General features: G+C 43.1%; 1 protein-coding gene across 1 annotated transcript in view; it reads right to left on the bottom strand.

Annotated features, from left to right (window-relative positions):
- Positions 1-493: 493 nt before the first annotated feature.
- Positions 494-16,518, bottom strand: part of ncor1 (nuclear receptor corepressor 1) — a 58,297-nt gene continuing 42,272 nt past the window's right edge. The window contains 25 exon segments of the mRNA XM_022199337.2: positions 494-2,866; positions 2,963-3,133; positions 3,230-3,427; positions 3,520-3,573; positions 3,719-3,864; positions 4,354-4,497; positions 4,581-4,789; positions 4,884-5,035; positions 5,422-5,538; positions 5,711-6,177; positions 6,275-6,410; positions 6,540-6,725; positions 7,493-7,642; positions 8,080-8,277; positions 8,504-8,731; positions 9,001-9,310; positions 9,522-9,772; positions 9,872-9,955; positions 10,043-10,168; positions 10,256-10,424; positions 10,543-10,640; positions 10,931-11,045; positions 11,828-11,994; positions 15,331-15,498; positions 16,180-16,357. Coding sequence (XP_022055029.2) covers positions 2,655-2,866; positions 2,963-3,133; positions 3,230-3,427; positions 3,520-3,573; positions 3,719-3,864; positions 4,354-4,497; positions 4,581-4,789; positions 4,884-5,035; positions 5,422-5,538; positions 5,711-6,177; positions 6,275-6,410; positions 6,540-6,725; positions 7,493-7,642; positions 8,080-8,277; positions 8,504-8,731; positions 9,001-9,310; positions 9,522-9,772; positions 9,872-9,955; positions 10,043-10,168; positions 10,256-10,424; positions 10,543-10,640; positions 10,931-11,045; positions 11,828-11,994; positions 15,331-15,498; positions 16,180-16,357 — 4,434 coding nt within the window. The 3' untranslated portion in view covers positions 494-2,654.

Raw genomic sequence — 16,518 nt, 5'->3', positions numbered from 1 at the left:
TCATAGAAGAGTAAAGACACCAGGAAATATTTATGTTTAAGAAGTTGGAATCAGAGATTTTTTACTTTAGTCACTTAAAATTTTAATCAAACTGATTAATCAAATACCAAAATAGTTGCATAATCATTTAAGATTTTAAAACTTATCAGTTAACTGAATAATTGTTGTAACTCTAATGGTAATTGAATTAGTATCTGTGCCACATTTACTAACATTCAATTTACATCTAATAATTATTACCGGAAGGGATCAGTTGCATTTTACAAATTTTCAAGAAATTGTCTGTATTTGTTCTTTCCTTTTTTGGCACTTCTTGACACCACATTTTCATCTCATATATCATATTGCATTAATTCCCAAACAAAAACAAAACTTAGAGAGTTGCAAAATACCTCAGTGACCAAGAATTATGACCAGTGTGCAACTGAAAAGAAGAAAATTACAACAGTCAGTGGAAAATGGCACATCGATTAAGAGCCTACACAGTTATCAGTGGTGGAGAACTGATCCACTTTATTTGATTGGTCTGAACTCTTGTAATAGCCTACTAAGAGACATTGTGCGATACAAACATTGCATTTCAACATCATAGGATACACGGGGTTTCAAGTCTCAATTTCAAAAAGACAAAAAAGTCATCACTGATAGATTGATAGAGAGCTGAAAAGATGCTCCAATTCTTTTTCGGCTTCATGTCGGATTTTTTTTAAGATTCAAGTTTGTAAACTTTTTTTGTCATTGCATCTGTAAACACATAACATCCCATCTAAACAGGATGGGTAACAAAGATGTTAAAAATGACAGGAAATAAAAATCTGAACATGTGCTACGACAAATGATTTAAAATCAAAACAAAAGGAAAAAAGGAAATATCAAGTTTAGAGCAAAATGGATTTGTTAACTGAGCAGAATGAAAGCCGAAATAAACAAAAATATGGTATTTTTCACATATCTAAAAAAAAAAAAGAAAAACGTTACTGCCCTTTATGATGTTGACCTAGTATAATTCATATTCAAAGCTTTATGCCTTATGATTGACACAATGAAAGCTGAGATTAAAAAGGTCACAGTTTTAAATCACCATGACAGCAGACTCCTAAACATTTAACGGTACCACACACTTAAAACTGTAACTGTGATGCAAGTGTCACACTAAAAAAAAAGAAAAAAGAATCATGTACCAGCTACAAGAAAAGACAAAGTCAAAACATCCAGATTTCTGTGAGTGGTGGGAAAAGTTAAAGCACATCTTAGTATACTCCTGGGCTGGAGGTTGAATAAGTTACACAGCAGGTAGTATGCTTTTTGTTGTCAAAAGCTACAAAGCAAAAAAGTGCAACAATGGTGCAGACCATTCTTTATGTTTGGTTAGTTTTGTCTTTTTGTGTAATGGAAAGACAATTTACAGAGTTCAGATTTTTGTCAGGACAGTATAAAAAAAAGAAAGAGGGGGACTACAGAAACAAATACAAACATCAAACACCAACGTATATCTCTGAGAAAATTAGTTAAAGCTGCCTTCTTTCTCAAGTCACAAGGCATGGCAAAAGCATCCAAAAAAAACTTCCTGACATACTTTTTTTTTTTTTTTTACCATGACAACATTGCAGAGCAAATCATTCTGGACAGGTTGGAAACTGCAGAGAGACAGCTACATGTGACACACCACATGGTCAACTCTGTTGAAAGAAAAAAAAAACACATTGGCTCACTTTCATTATTCAGACGGGGTCCAGGAGTAGTCATAAGGATATCATTTCCGGCAAAATTAAGCTTATATCAGACTTTTCACCTTTCTGCTATGACACCAGTGTTCTCAACTTGTTTTGAAGACATTTCTCTGTCTAGAATGGGGTGAGAAGTTATCTCTACCATCTGATACACAATCCATGCATCCTCTCCACTGAGTGACGAAGACAGGCATGAGATTTCAACGCTGTTCCAAATGTTAGTCTATGTTTGTTTTGTCCTCTAATGTCCACAATGTTCAGGCTCTGGTGGTGCTTGGTGAATAGCGTGGCACAATCTCTGTGCTCCACTCATGGTCAAGTACAAACCACAGGTCCGGTCTCTCTTAGCGTCGCTATGGTAAAAATATCTGAGTGGGTGACATGGGTTTGGGGTGAACTGGGAGAGACCAACTGTGATATTAAAGATAACACCCCTCCTCTTCCCATTTAAAGTGTATCAATTTAAAAGCGACATTAAAATAAGAAATAATCAAGTTAAGAAAAACACTGCAAAAGGTTACTCTATTTACATACAATGATTTTCTTAAAGACAAGGTATATCTTTACAGAAATCAAACAGAATTCAGAAATAGTTTCTTATGTTGTTTCTTTTTACATATTAAGTTCTTCATCTTTACTATAGCTCACATCATGCCCTCAGCTGAGTTTATTCCCCCAACAGGCTGGGTGAGTGCTTCCAGACCAAAAGAAAGTCTTGTTCAGGAGAGCCCTGCCTGTCATAGGCTGCTGCTTGTACTCTTAGCTAACAGCCAGGGGGCGCTATAGCACCAAAAATAAAAAGGACACCATCCCACTACTGGTCACACTCGCCACTGAGCGAGGTTAGTTCTGGCAGAGAGGGGTGTACAGACAAGCCTTGGCGCAGGCCTCTCTTCTGGTTACTGTGGCTGCAGCAAGCAGGGCTCAGTCATCACTGTCAGACAGGGTCTCGTATTGCTCCGACAGCAGAGACTGCCACACTCGCTGCTGAGCCACCGGGGCTCCAGCTGAAGGCGGCTGCTGCTGCTGCTGCTGCTGCTGCTGCTGGCTCTGTATGGAGGGTGAAGCTATGGAGGTGGGTGGCGTGTTGCTCAATATGCGCATGGTCAGCGGGTTGTAAGGGAACTGCATGGGTCCTGAGGACAGAAGAATAGAGCAAAAATGATAAAATATAGATAAAGTGGCTCTAGGTGTGGGTGTGTGACACTGATAGTTGATGCTGGACAGCTCACCTGTGGATGAGGGCCGTTCATCCCAGCTCCACTGGGGTTGGGCTTGTCTGTGATAATCTCCCTCTGAGTGGACGGAGGACACTGACGAGGGACGTTCCCCTCCAGCATAGGCCTGACCCAAGTTAGGTGACTTGGATTTCCGGCTGTTGGCTTTGCCCTGCTTTTGCTTTCCTGTAATTTCAAACAGACAATGTCCAACAAGCATAAGATCAATCTGAACCTGTATAATGTTTCCTGAATGAGATTCACTTTGTGATTGCTGCCTACCCATACTGGGAGATGAAGTGGCCTCCTGCCGGGCATCACTGCCTGTGCTGGATGCATTGTTGACAACACCGCCTGCTCCTCCCTGATGCTCCTCCTGTCTCTCCTCCAAGTTGCCCATCAAGGCTTTGCGGATGATGTCCTCCAAGCCCAAGTTACTGGCTGGATCACCGAAGGAGTGACTCCTGGGGTTGATGCTACCTACAAATGAAAACAAAACAAACAGACAATGAGGGAGGAAACACGGCTAAAGTGAACTGTGATGTGTCTGAATGAGTTTCCCTGCTACTTACTGGAGCTGGTAACAGCAGGCAAGTTGAAAATCTCTGTGCCTGGTTGTGCGTTTCCTACAAGACAATTATAGAGGTTGACAACACTAAATGTCTGACAAGAAATGAAAATCAAAATTACATAATTCATTCAATTAATGAGTGAGAAGAATAAAAGGGAATCTATGAATTCTACAGAAAGCGTAAGAGAAGACCCACTTACCAACATCAGAATCACCGACACCAGAGGTGGAGTTTAACTTACGAAAGATCTCCTGCTTCTTGGATTTCACCATTGGCGAGGTATTCTCCAGCTTGGTGAAGAAGGAAGGCAGATAGCTGACACTCCCCGGGGAACGCGAGTCACTCCTTGAACCACAAAAAGGGCAAAGAGTCGTAAGTTAAGCAGCAAAGGGGTTAATAAAGCAACAAACTCTTGGCAGGACCACACAGTTCCAACCTAAGTGAGATGTAAAAGAATTCCTGACAGGGAACTTTCTGCCAGCTGGCATCCAAACAAGAAATTGATCTACAGTCCAATATAGTCATTATCAAATGTCAGGGTGCTAACTGCAAACTTCAGCAGTGTGGAGACTGTGTGTTCAAATACTAGTAATTTGCTATTTGCAGCATATACTACAGGTGATAAGCTTACATTTTAAAAACACATGTACAAACTACAAAGAAGCTAAATTGATCGATAAATTCTACTGTAATCACAGGGCAGTCATCTACAGAATACTTACACAATGATTTATATCAATATTAAAACCAAATCTGAATCCAGGTGTTTCAAAAGATGCAGTGGCTTGTTGGACAGACAATATATTTGGTAAACAAACTGTGCAGATCGTGTACCTGATCTCTGAGTTGTCAGCCTCTCGTCTCTGAGGTGGAGGTCCGCCTGCCTCCTGTTTGTCCATGCCTTGGTAGCTCTGTGGTGGAGAGATGGGTTCATATGTCTCCAGGGGCCTGCCTCCTCGCTCTGGAGACTTACCAGGCCTGAATAGGAAAGACAGAGCAGATTATAGAAGGATAAACAGTATTAAATTAGACAAACTGATCACTTTAGACATATGGCGTACCTGGATCTGGGCTTTTCTGGGCCGCTCTCTGGGGAAACTCTGCTGGAGGGCCTCTGGTGGTGGGGGGCCTGGTTCTCAGGACTGTAGCGGCTGGGCACCTTGACTCGACCTGAAGAGGACACAGGTGGCCCAACGCTCTGGAATGTAGCAGAGGCTGAGGAGGAGACTGGAGGGTCCTGATTCCGGGCAAAGTCCTGGGTTATGATATGCTGCATCACAGGGCCAGACCACAGACCAGGTTAACTATGCATGACAGGTTAATACTGTCTCGTGCAAAATTTTGCAGTCTTTGGCATTTCTTACCGAAATGTGGTCTGCCAAGGTCATGACTCTGTGAGTTTTGGTGACCTGTGAGTAGCTGTCAGACTGTGAGGAGGGGGGCTGCTGGGAACCGGACTGTGGAGGCTCCCCTGATGTCCGGTAACGACTCATGTCGTACGCCCGCATGCCAACTGCTGAAGGTTCACCAGGGTAAAGGTGAAGTAAGAAGTGATGAGACGCTAGTAGCCAACAGACTCTATGCCAAATAATTGCTTGATTGATGTCAAAGGTAAGAGCTCTACATGTGCTTGCAGATGACAAGAATAACTGAGTATAGTCTGGTGACTAGACTGGTGCAGAGAAATGCTGTCTGACGATCTCACATGTCAAGGTCAGTGGGTTAAGTCATTTAAGTTGTGGTATGTTGACTCAACACAGCTAAATTTATCTTTCTCTGCCGCATCACTACTACAAAAAAATTTTGACATAAAACACAAAACTGTTTTAGCAGTATTTGAATACATTTAAACATATCTCAGTTTATGTCTTCAAAAGTAGTATTGCTCGTTTATGTTCATACCTGCTGCCTGTTGTTGCCCATCTTCTGGTTTGTCCTGTTGGGTTTGGACTGGAGAACTAGCAGGACTAATCACCTCAATGGCTCCTCCTCCGGTGTTGTCATATCGACTGGATGACACTGCGAGACAAGAGGACAAAGGGTTACTACCGATGCCAAACCAAGGACAAGCATGAAGGTTAGGTCATGACTTAAAGAGTTCTGTTCTAAAGAAAAAGAATTACTTTAAAATTTAACTAAAACGTGTGTCTGTCCATTCATTTAACTGAATGTCGCTGTCAGTCCCACTTACAGCTGCTTGAGGAGTCTGAGCTCTGAGAACCTCGGTCCCGTGTGTCTTTGTCTGCTATTTGACGTTTGATGATGACATCAATGAAGCTAGCGGCTGTGATAGTTGTCTTTCCATGAGTCCGAAGCTCCTCTTCAATGCGGGACTTTGTTTGAGGTCCCTTATCCTTAACACCAGGGCTCTCAGAATAAGCTGGATGGGGCTTACCCCCCGGCAGGGACATGGCGGCATACGGTGAGTGCAGAGATCGTCTTTCTGCCTCCTGTTGCTGTTGATCAGAGAGGCATGGTGCCCGCCGAGCTGCAGACGAAGACATATCGTCATCCCGTTCATGTTTGCTTTCCTTCACCTTGGCCACGTCCATCTGTGGAGCAGAGGCTGCAGCGTCCACCAAAGCTGCCAGAGCATCAGCTGCAGTACTGTAACGGGAGCTACTCTGTGGTGCTGATGTGACTGCTGCTGAATGAGGCCTAAATGGAAAATAAGGAAATAAAGACAAAATTGAATTACGTCTTTAAATTATCTGCATGCACACAAACAATAGATGTGGTCCAGACATGGGCTTACATTAGAGAGGTGATGACACTCTTTCCCTGGAAGATGCTTGGCCGCTGCTGAACCACTACATCCTGCGTCCTGAGTGAGGGAGAAGGTGAGTGCAGATAGCCTCGACTCCCAGGTCTGACAGGCTGCTCTGGTCCACCTTATCAGCACACATAAATTTACAATGTAATGTCATTTCAAAATAAATGACCCAAGATGGTCATATGAAAGAAATTCGAAAGGAATTATTGTGAATTGAGATTTTCAAAATGGCAGCAAAACAACTCACCTCCGCGGATGTATTCACTGCTTCGCTCTCGGTCCCGCTCTCGTTCTCTTATTTCCCGTTCACGTTCCCTTTCCCGCTGCTCCCTTTCCCTTTCCTTTTCCCTCTCTTTCTCCTGCTGCTCCCGGTCACGCTCCCTCTCCCGTTCTCTCTCTGCACTCGCGGCAGCAGCAAGGTGGGTTGGATGGCCTGAGGAGAACAAGCATATCACAAATATACAAAGTTCATAAACACGGCACCCAACTGTTCTCAGAGAGATGGATCAGGCTTCCTGCTGACAGGTTCTGAACCTACCGAAGCATCGTCGTTGTGAAATTCAGTCCCACAAGTATTACTGTTTTACCCATTTCATGAAAAACCTTGAGTGCAACAAACCACCCAGGGTTTCTTCATTGCGGATGCTTGAAGAGGAATATTCACTCAAACTATTGATAGAACCTTTAAACTTTAAAATGAAAGCTCTGAATCCTAATTAGTCTGACACATAAAAATGAGAAGCAACAACACCTCATATCGGCAAATGGTGCGACTGAAATTATCAGTAATTTTTCCAGACTTAAGTGAATCTGACCGTATATATTTCAAGAGTCTTGAGGTTGGACATTCTGACACCTATTACAAAAAATTATAGTTTCAAAATACACACACAAAAAAGTTAAGCTTCAAAAAGGGGCAGGGCATAAACAATTTATCTCTGTTCATTCCCACATTTTTTGTGCCCCTAAAAGTGAAAATAATGACACACACAACAGTCAGACGGTTCCATGGGGAATAGTTCCCAGTACAACCGCAGAAACAGTTAACTTGATCTGTTGACGGGACGAGCAGAACTGACCTTTGACACCTCAGGCAAGTGCAGGGCTGCCCTCTTACAGAGGTGTGAGGGAACATGGAGATCGTGGCAAGGAAGATAAGGGAACACGGGGTGTAAGGATAGGGGAGGGAGGGATCCTCACCTGGCGATATGGAGGTTGGGTTGAAAGCCCTAGGAGGGAAAGGGGGCTGAGCTCCAGAGAGGTAGGCCATGCGTTCCAAAGTGGGAGTACCTGTTCCCCCAGGGTGAGGCAACAGGATAGTTGGAGGCATCTGGGCTAGATCAATAATCCCTTTTACAGACAGAAGCAAAGGGCCAACGGTGAACAACAAGAACCGATCCATCAATTTCTGAATGTATGAACACCGTATACACTTAGCTGTAACCCATCACCTTCATCTGTTAGTGCTCCCAAATACAGATTGATCAGTAAGCAACAGGGCTGCAAAGAGTGGAATAGTGGTCAACTTGAAAGAGGCAACCACTCAGCAAATGGAGGTTTGGATGACCATACCCAATTGATAAATTGAGTAGTAGCCGAATCAGTTGCAGCCCCAATATAAAGAGCAAATTAGCAAACTTTGTCTAGGTCATTTGCTTCTGGGCGTCTGGAAAAGGTAGCCACTACTTCACAAGCTCACAGACTGCATTCTACAGCCCCTCCTGCCCACGGCCTCTTCCCTGCCTGCTGCAGCAGGTGAGAGAGTGTCAGCTGGAGGAGGGCCATACCTCGAGCTCCAGCTGGGTAAGGGATAGCAACAGGCTGTTCCCGTGGTGACAGCCCTCTGGCGATGTCAGGCCGAGGGATGACTTGCATCTGCTGGGACGTGATGTAATCATTGAGGATGGTCTGCCGTGTGTTCTCCATGGTGTACAGCTGGTAGGTGTGGTAGCCTGATGGGGACGGCTGCCTGGAGAACATGAATGCTGTAGTAGAGGACAGGCAGAAAAAAACATACAACAAAACATATGAACAGAAGGCTCACAGATACTGATCACCACTGCTGACGTCAACAGCTGAAAAAGATCCTGAACACGTAATGCCTATGAATTAGAAAGCCTGAGTTGCTTTCGTCAATTTACTCAGAACAAGGATATTATTATTATACTCAATTTTGCAGTGGAAAGCGTGAAAATGGTTTAAACACTGTACCAGGATCCAGCACTCTGTGGAAGCCCAGGGAGTGGTCAAGATGTGGAGGCAAGTGGGGTCGGTATACTTCTCCAGGAACAACAGGCCGGTGGTGGGGGTCAAAGGGACTGTGAGAAGCTACAGGGTCACCACCTGACACCGGGGACTTGGCTGGGACGCTGTCCCTCTGTGTCGGGGTCATGGCACTCTTTCTTTCATGTGCAGCAGTTTTTGCAGAGCTCATACCACCTACATCATAAACACACAGGGCTCATCTAATTAGTCCATGCAACAACTTCATATCATATGCCATTAACTTTGTCAGAAAACAAAATGACGAATAAAAGTGCAATTCCCAATGCCCTGGGAGCACATCATGCACTACCTGTATACGCTAGCACTAGCAGAAATGTTGATCTGGTTTAGAAAGACACATTTCTGGTTGAATTTAGTCAAAAATTAGAATTGTAGTGATTACAGTGTTAGTCAAGTACTGAATGGCTGATAACGGATCATACCCTCTGGACCACGTCCCAGCATGGGAGATCCTCTGGACACAGAATTGGTGTTGTAGTTAACAGGGGTCCTGCGAGCATTAGTGTCATCATACATGCCCGGGCTAAGCTGGGATTTACTAGCCTCCTGATGTGTGGAGCGCAGGACAGATGTGGTGGAGTTGACCACAGATGTGTGGCGTACTGCTTTGCTCTCCTCATATTTGGCTCGTTCCATGGCCTCGAGTTGGGGCATGCCATGAGAAAGCTTATTAGGACTTGTGATTAGGGACTTCACATTGTGTTTGATAGTAGGCTGATTCAGAGAGTGAATCTGGTAAACAGAGGGAGGAATGTAAATAACAACCAGTCAGTCATAAATTCATTATTAACTTCACTTGCCACAACGTCACATGCTTGTAGATTTGTATCAAATATCTAAAGGCTTTTCATTAACAGGAAACTCAATTGCATATCAATGTGGTAAAAAGGCCTAAAAATTGGCAGCAGTACTACAATCTATGGAAAAACTCCAAACATCTCACCTGAGACATGGAGCCCTCCATAACCCGTCGGTCTAACATGTCAGGAGTCTTGCAGATGTCCTGGCCGGACTGGTCTTGTCGGGGGATTTCGTGAATGGAGCGTCCCATCTCTTTGATAGTATTCACTCCCTCATGGGGCTTGCCTTTGCCAATACCCCCTTCGTAGGAGCGGATAGGTGGGCTCTCTCGCTTTATCTGTTTTCCATATTTCATGGCATCCTCATAAGTCTCTGCAGCAGTTCTTGGTGTTCCTGGAAAGATTTCAAAATATTTTAAGTTATTTTATTGTTCGATGCAACAAATGATATTGTGTGATTTATGGAAAGGTGGCAAGCTTGACAGTTAGCAACCTTGCATGATAGATCCAGCGATTAATGATCTTTCCTTAGAGTCCCCATGGAGACCTTCTCTGGGCAGGGCTCTGCTAATTAAGCCTGAGAAAAAAGACAAGCAACGTCATCCCCTGATATAGATTACACACACCAGAAGATTTTATATGCTCAGTGATACACAAACTATACCCTCAAATGGAGCTCCTTCCCTGCCAGGGTGTCCTCTGCCCATGGGTCCTTCCATCATGTCATGAGTGCGTTTCAGGTCATGGCCAGTCCGGGGGCTGCGAGTGTTTTCTCTGGGGTTCTTAACAGCTACTGAAAAAAAATATGATCAAGTTTATGTGCCTGGTGAAGAAATAAACAACAATATTTTGACATATCAATAAGTAAGGCACTGACCATCATAGGAGAGGATGTGACCGATCTTGCCTTCATAGATGACATGAGGTTTAGCCAGCTGCTCTCCTCTGGCCTTGTCTGGGCTGCTCAGGTCCTCTGTGGCTATCTTTGTGATTGTGCCCCCCAGCAGATCAGCAGCCATGCTGGGCTGAGGCAGGGCCGGTGTGCCCTATTTCAGGGGAGCGAAAGGAAATGCTATGTTGAAACAGGTGACACACATACCACAAAATATATGACCACTGCAAAAAGCATCAACAAAAGAAATCCTCATTTCATCCATTCATTACCTGAGTGATGGATCCAATTGATCTGAAAGCGAGACCCTCATTGACCTTTGCTGGGTTGCCTCTACCATCCTGTATGGATGGAACTGCAGCTCCAAGAGCTTTACAGAGAAAGGAAAGGGTAAATTTGGCTTGTTATGGCTCATTTTTAGAGCAGTTGCACCACATTTGACTTCAGATGCACTAATAATACTAGTTTAAGTTATACAGTTCAAAGAGATACAAGCAGAAGTACCGAAACTACATAAAGTTAAACTAGCTGAGGTTTAATGTTTGCCCAAAGTTGCATACAAGTCTTTTTTTATGTCAAGGTTCATTGTGAACGCTGTAATTTTAGTTTGAAGGGGACAATCAAAAAATAGCTGAGTCAAGAGACAATCTGTCATCTTACCCGGCTTGTTAGGATCCTGCTGTCGAGGCAGACCCAGAGAGATGGAGCCTGCAGCACTCTTAGTCCCTTCTGGTCCATAGACGGCATGGGATGGCAGGTAAGTGCCAGGAGTTCCCTAAGGAAGCAAGAACAAAGAACACATTTGACGTTCAGGGCACTGTGTTCATGAAAACAATAAAATGGTTCAATGTGATGTTGATGATCTTTCATGTGTTACAGTTTATGGGTTGTGTTACATCTGGGCTCTGAAGCTGCAACAAAACAGGGAGATGACAACAACAGTATGGTGACTAAAAAGAAGGTTTATCGTCATGCAAAACCACCACAAATGTGCAATGCTGACAGCAACCAAACACTCAAAACCGTGCAGGTGGAGCTCCCGCAGGCCACAACTCCTGTCAGAGAAGCCCCCTTGACTGTTGTGAGGGAGGTTAAATTAGCTGAGCCACTTGATCCCAGGTGTGGCCCAATCAGCTGACAACCCTGACTCAGCTCTGGGAAGACACCTGGTGTCCAGGTGGAGGGTCGTCACAGTTGCAACACTGCATTTAATTTATAAACTGCTGTACATGATGCAAGAACAAACTGCAAACAAATCAAGAGGGCATATTTTACAATAATATGCATTTTATTAGGATGATATCAGTTGATACTAACGTCAGAGAGAGCATAAACATGTAAATCAAAGAGAAGTGTTCACAGTGTCATGTGTCTGTTAGATGTGGAAAACATCTTCTCCAACCCAGATATGTAAATATTAATTGACTGAGAGCTCACATGATAATGATGGTATAGGAATAAAGGTGGTCCACACTGGTATGACTAAATATTAGCAGGGTAGAAAAGGAAGAGAAGGGTTGGCACTGGAAGAGCACTGACATCATGTCTCTGTTTTACCTGGGAGATGGATCCTCCTTGGATGAAGGAGGGCTTGTCTGTGGGCTTGGTGGTTGGAATGAGTGGAGGAGGAGAGGGAATGTTGGGAGGTCGACTGGGTCTGCTGAACGTCACGCGGACCCCATCTGGCATACTCTGGACCAGCTGGTTTGAAGCAGAGTGAAGGACTGGTGGAAATTGAAAAAAGAAAAAAAAAGAAAATCTTAAAAAACTGTCAACAAACCTTTCAGCCTTAAATATCTATCTATAACAAATAACATCAGCTCACCTGAACTAGTTCTCTAAATACCTTCTACTTGCCAAGACACAAGAACTCTCACCTATCTATTTGCTCCATTAAACTTAATTTAATTTTTCCCATCAAAGGCTACATAATAAAATATTCAGCTTCCTTCTGGCAAGACTCTAGCGAACGATGAAGTAAGAATTAAAGACCTCGGTTAATAGCCGTTCCTCAGCCTGAGGTATCTTTGGCTCTACTTTGGTGTAGCTATCTGCTACACTGTCTCTTGGGAAAGCAGAGTAGACAAAATGGATCAGATCACACCACAAACGCAGACCCACATAGACCAGGAGTAACCTCCCTGCAGGGAGAGCGCCTTGAGCTCTGCACTCTACAAAATCAAAAATGCAAATGGCTGTAAGAGCTCCTCCAGCAGGTACAAATGTCATCATCCTGCTGCTTCATACAGGGACAGATAAGAACACAAGCCACCCTATGACGAATTTATAAATCCCTGTTGCAGAGAGACCGTTGTCAAGCATTAACATTCATGCTCCAGGTCAGCATCAGGAAAAACAACACAGTTAGTGAGGACATGATAAATATATTTCTCTCAAATGTCAAACAAGAAAAGCTACTGCAGTCCACCTTTAGTAAAAACATAATCATCACAGCAACCACAGCAGTTAACACGTTCAGAAGGAAGGTTTTCTGTGCATCCTCATGTAGTGCACCTGTTTGCAGAAGAAGTAAGCCTTTGCTGTTGAAGTAATGGGAAACCAAAATTTGACAACAGGATGAACATCAAACTTGTTCTTTATTGATCCGATTCCTGTCCTGTCCCTTCTTCTAATCTCATACAATAATTTGCTCTACTCCCTATAAGATTTTTTTAAACATCTAAAAATTGTACCACATTCTGGATAATCACATTGTCTAGCTTTCCATTAGTAGGATCGCAATCATTTGACCGTCAGCAGGCAGCTGACGGAGTGTTCACTTATAATCATAGTTACAGCAACGCCATGCCACTAACTTGCAATGACACAGAAATCTTTAACAAATCTGGAGAGCCAGACTATAATCTGCATCACTGCCAAAATCTAACCACTTGGTCCTTGTGTCATTTCTGACCTTTCCTGAAAATTTCAGCCAAATCCCCTCGTCCATGTTTGAGTAACGTTGCAAATAGACAGACAGACAAACCAACGACAATTGTCGCATAACTCAGCCACATTCCATGGCAGAGTAATAAAATGACTAACAGGGATAATACTTTAAAAAATACATATATTTTAATATACAAATGCATTCGAACATTTCATGTAAATCAAAAGTGACTGCTGAATCCAATACTGGCAAATTCCTCTCATAACTTCTTATTTATGCAAATACAAATAAGTGGATCTGAAGAGCAACACATATTTCTCAAATAACAGATAATTCTATGCAAAGAACAAGCAGATGACTGACACAGGACTTTCAATAGCCACTGCTGATATTTAGAGACCAGCTTGGTCAATTGCCAAGGTCTCATGCTGACATCATGCTGGTAATGAATAGACATGATCATTTCTATAACATTCAAGTAGACATGCATTCGATATGCAGTGCACTTTTTTAAATTTCAAAAATGTATCAACTAAATATATAGAAACAGGTAATCAAAAAGACTATGAACTTAAAATGAGTGGACTGAGCAACAGCTTTGATAAGCAGATAGCAGTAGCTCCTACTATTGGTCCAGTAATCGTATTGGTATTTGAAGTTGCAGTAAGTGTATTGTATCATTGCCTGTGGCCAACGCACTGTGCTGTGCTACTGTACAGATTAATGGCAGCCTACTTCCTACTTTAAGAGACTGTGCAACAAATGAAGTCTGTTGGCAGTATAGTGAAAGCACAATTCTTCATTATGAGAAACAATTCAGGAAAAAGTAGCTGGTCCAGACCAACCTCCGTTAGCCATCCCCTCAACAGACTCCACACAGCTGAGTAGCACATTTCCAACTAACATTTGCATTTTCTCACCACAAAACTGGAATCAATCTAATTATACACATTGAAAACACTATATGTCATTAAGAGTGGGCTGCTAAATACACTGGGCTTTGAAAGCTTGGAATTCTTTCTCAGGTAACGTTGCACCTAGCATTGGCACATTTCCCACGGTTTCACAACACTTCCCAACATCTGCATGTAGAATGGCGAAACTGACACAAGGGGGAGTGCTAACATTGTTTCACAGCAGCTATGGAGAGGCTGCCTGCAGATGTGTCCTGAGATATTTCTGTTTTCAAGCTGTGTGAGTTGGTAATCGCTTCTTTCCTAGACAGTAATCAGCCAGATTAATCACAATTAATCAGTCTTTCGCTACAATAAAATACAAATAAAACTGGAAGTTAATGGGAACTACAAATGGCAGTGAATTACACACCACCTCTGCTTCTTTTTGAAACAAGAAAAATGTAGTGGACAAGACTAGGGATCAGAGAAGTGCACCAATGCATTGTAAGAAAGACGGACGCAGTGACACACTTTCAGTTACAAATTCATAAGCCTACCCTAACATGTGATTATGCCGTTAACAAACACGAAGAGCTAATGTTGGCTTGTTTAATTTGGCCTCAAACAGTACACGTGCACAGTGAATTTTCCTTGTGCAGATATGCAGGTGTAATGTGGCCCAAAAACATGCATCTATAATATAATCTATTTTGAAATGTAAACAAAGAGCTTGGCTTCACACAAGTACCTAATTAAAATAACACACACAAGAAACTGCACAGTCAGAAAACAACCATTAGCAAAAGCGTTATGTAATCATGATCTCTTTCAAAATGTTGTTCTCATGTTGGATAAATATTGATCAAATGCATCCTGCACATTAGATAAACAAGAGAGGAACCTGATTTGACTTGTGCACAAGTGCTGTAAAACACTGCCAAACCTCAATTTACAACAGGATTAAAATCTCCACAACAGTCCTCTTCTCTGCTCCAAATTTAACTTCCAATAAAGATACTCGTGCTGCTGCACATACAGAAATAAAAGCACGCTTAGTTAGTTGCCTCCAAGAGAGTAAAATACAGATGTCAAACAAAGTAGCAGTGTCTCATATATTAAGTATGCAAAATTTCAGTCTTTAACATTCTATCTTCAGTGGAGTCAAAAAGGAGCCTCCAGTGTCACACAAAATGGCCGTCAGACGAGGCTAATTAGCACCAGCGAAAGAAGGGAGGAGGCAAGGGTGGGCAGCAGGTGAAGATGTGTGCTTTTACCTGGTGGCACACTGTAGAAGGAGGCATTGGGGGCGTTGGGGTCAGGCTGGGGTGAGGCCTTGCTCAGCTCCCTGGGGGAAAGTCTGTAAGGAGAGCCTGGCTGACCAGAGTGGCTCTCCTGGTCCAGAGCCAGCATCATGTCATAAGCCATGTACGGTAAGGGCTTACCTGCAGTACACAGGCATAAGGACAAAGGGAAGATAACCTCTATTAAAACAAAACCCAATGCCAGTGAGCATTGGGCTGACCCAGAACGGACCGGCCTATACAACCAACATCCCCACCTGGAAACACACACACCAACTAAAACCTATGTAATAAATATCTTGGTGTCACAGCTCAGCAGCTTACTGACAACTGCTTTGCTCTTCACAGCACTTAGACTAAAAGGTGCTAAAAGCTTTGCAAAAGTCAAGCCGTAATGCAGTGTGCCTCGTGACTTTACTGCTCTCCCCTCTGAAGCTAAGTGGCTGAACTATGTCTGCCCAGGGGCAGCGAATGTCCTGCTCGACAAACTCAAATTCAACAACTTAAAAAAAACACCACAGTCCCCTCCTGCATCCAAAGGCATTTCAAAAGCAGCATCAATGCAGACTTCAACTCACAGTATAGACCAAATATAAAAACAGGGTCAACTAACTTCTTTTGTCTTGGCTGAGGCTGAACCACATACGACAGTCCACATCACCCTGAAACGTTTCATTTTATGAAACTGAACGAAAATGAATGGGCCCTAAAAAATGCAGCAGCTATAAATAGTCCACTGCTAGCAGCAACATAGAACAAGGCTGACGAAGCAGTGAAGAGGGAGAAAAAAGGGTAGAATGAGGATAGTTTTTGTTCTCTTACCATCTCTGTCTAGTATGGTGGGACTGCGAGTGTTGAAGGGGGGTCTGCGCTCCAGGTCTCCCTGATTCTGCCTTTGCTTCTCTTCCTGGTGTGCCGACTCGTGCACCGCTTTGATCTGGTGTTGTAACATGGCAAAGCCACTGATGGGCATACCACTAGGGCCAAAAGGACCAGGCACCTAGATAGAGGAGGACATAAAAAGCCCAGATGAGTTAAGATGCCAGAAATGAACTAAGTGAGATATCTGTCTAAATACTGATGCACTGCACAGAGCGCACTAACTTATGCATTTGAAGGATAAGACATATGTATGACAAAAACAGGTAGAATCTTTACATT

This window comes from Acanthochromis polyacanthus, chromosome 17 (assembly GCF_021347895.1).
Source record: "Acanthochromis polyacanthus isolate Apoly-LR-REF ecotype Palm Island chromosome 17, KAUST_Apoly_ChrSc, whole genome shotgun sequence".
Classification (NCBI taxonomy): Eukaryota; Metazoa; Chordata; class Actinopteri; family Pomacentridae; genus Acanthochromis; species Acanthochromis polyacanthus.
Note: the sequence above shows the minus strand (reverse complement) of the source record. Positions and strands in the feature narration are given on the sequence as shown.